Source organism: Nansenia antarctica (assembly GCF_963989245.1).
Source record: "Nansenia antarctica genome assembly, chromosome: 16".
NCBI lineage: Eukaryota > Metazoa > Chordata > Actinopteri > Argentiniformes > Microstomatidae > Nansenia > Nansenia antarctica.
In genome coordinates, this window is record NC_137686.1 from 6,966,337 (window position 1) to 6,968,836 (window position 2,500).

At 47.8% G+C, this 2,500-nt stretch overlaps 1 protein-coding gene across 1 annotated transcript in view; it reads left to right on the forward strand.

Moving 5' to 3' along the window:
• Window positions 1–2,500, forward strand: part of LOC308171711 (ephrin type-A receptor 4-A-like) — a gene marked incomplete at both ends in the record, with an annotated part of 26,177 nt that overhangs the window by 20,223 nt on the left and 3,454 nt on the right. Inside the window, one exon of the mRNA XM_080546583.1 lies at window positions 1,139–1,348. Within this exon, the coding sequence (XP_080402709.1) occupies window positions 1,139–1,348 (210 nt within the window). The remainder of the gene's footprint in view (window positions 1–1,138; window positions 1,349–2,500) is intronic.

A 2,500-nucleotide genomic window follows, 5' to 3' on the forward strand; every position in this document is an offset into this window, starting at 1 on the left:
TGTGTGCGGTTGCATGTGCGTGCGTGTGTGTGTGTGTGTGTGTGTATGTGTGTGTGTGTGTGTGTGTGTGTGTGTGTGTGTGTGTGCGTGTGTGTGTGTCCCTCCCTCCCTCATCCCTTCCGGCTACATAACTTAACTGTCCCTCCTAAAGACCTCTTCATCCCCACTACCCCCCTGTTCCTCTACTGTAAATAAATTACGGTAATAATAATAATAATAATAATAATTAAAGTCATTCTTCTAGGATTGTGACTGACAACGGCCGCTGGTCCTAGCATAGATTTCTGTTTCTTATGACGACTGATGGATAGATAGATTCACTTACTTAGTCAAATGTATTTGTGGTATGTCGCTTTGAATAAAGGCGTCTGATGAATGCCAAACATGTAAAAATGTAAAATGTAAATGTAAATGTGATGTAATCTCCCACTCGTTCATACATAACGCTTCCGGGCAGTGCTCGGGGAAGAGAGGGGGAGATTGATAGAGGAGGTCTGGAGGTTTGGTAGACAGGCTAATCAATCAGGAGAGAAGAGAGAGCACACAGATGGTTACTGCTCTGACAGAGAGAGGGAGCGTGGGATGCTGTCAGGAGCTATCCCTCTGAGTGAGAGAGGGAGAAAGTGTGTGTGTGTGTCTCTGTGTGTCTCTGTGTGTTTATGTGTCCGTGTGTGGGTGTTTATGTGTGTGTGTGTGTGTGTGTGTGTGTGTGTGCGTGTGTCTGCGTGCGTCCGTATGTTTGTGTGTGTGTGTGCGTGTGTGCGTGTGTGTGTGTGGACACACGTACGTCTGTGTGTGCGTCCGTGTCTGTGCGTGCGTGCGTGTGTGTGCGTGTGTCTGTGTGCATTTGTGTGTCTGTGTGCGTCCGTGTGTGTCTGTGTGCACCTGTGTGTGTCTGTGTGTGCGTCTGTGGGCGTCTGTGTGTGCATCTCTCTCTCTGTGTGTGTGTGTGTCTCCCTCTCTCTCTCTCTGTGTGTGTGTGTGTGTGTGTGTATTAACCCCTCCACTCCCTCCTCCTTACAGAAACATGATGGTCAGTTCACGTTGATCCAGCTGCTTGGCATGCTGCATGTGTGTGTGTGTGTGTGTGTGTGTGTGTGTGTGTATATTAACCCCTCCCCTCCCTCCGTCTTCATAGAAACATGACGGGCAGTTCACGGTGATCCAGCTGGTGGGCATGCTGCGTGGCATCGCGTCGGGGATGAAGTACCTGTCAGACATGAGCTACGTCCACAGAGACCTGGCTGCCCGCAACATCCTGGTCAACAGCAACCTGGTGTGTAAGGTGTCCGACTTCGGCCTGTCCCGAGTGCTGGAGGACGACCCAGAGGCTGCCTACACCACACGGGTAACTCACACACACACACACACACACATACACACACACACACACACATGGACAGACACACACACGGACACACACACACATGAACAGACACACACACACATGGACAGACACACACACACACGTGAACGTACACACACACACACATGGACAGACACATGTACAGACAGACACACATGGACAGACACACACAATAATTAATAATAATTTTGCCATTTAGCAGACGCTTTTAATCCAAAGCGACTTACAATTACGAATTGCAGGGACATTCCCCCTGGAGTAACTGAGGGCTAAGTGCCTTACTCAAGGGCACACTAGTAGTGGTGTGGTTTCAGGCGGGATTTGAACTCACAACCTTCCGATCACAAGTCCAACTCACTACCCACTAGACCACCACTACCCCACACACACTCACATATACAGACACACACACACATGGACAGACACACATGGACAGACACACACACACACACACATGGACAGACACACACACAGACACAGTCATACACAAACGCACAGAGACACACACACAGAGATACACACGTATGTACAGACACACACATGTACACACACACACACCAGGGTTTCCGTTAACCGGTAATTACCGGTCTTTGTCCGGTAAATTTATTTGAAGTCCGACAAATTGAAAACTCGTCGGACATAAATGTCCGGTGAAAATAATTCCCTCTAACCATTTTCAGCTGAGCACCAAACACACACACAAAACACTGCCCGAGAGAGAAGGACCCGCCCCCTTTAGTTAGCCTATAGGCTATAGGCTAACTAAAGGGGGCGGGTCCTTCTCTCTCGGGCAGTGTTTTGTGTGTGTTTGGTGCTCAGCTGAAAATGGTGTCCCGAAGCGGAGCGCTTTAACTTTATCGCACAATAACAAGGATAACAAACGAAACGGACAACATTTACACTAAGATGGAGACAAACTTCAGCGATATGATCTAACAGCCGGTCTTCAGGACGACATACAGACCCGTATGAGCTTACAGGGCTATCCCCTATCTATCTGAGAAAAGGCATAGCCTAGGCTGTAACATCGAACGGAAATTAGCCTATACGCATTGCAAGTTAATTTAAAGCCTATTTATTTTCAAAGAGTTTTATTCTATTTTATTTTATCTGATAAAAGGCATATGAACGGAA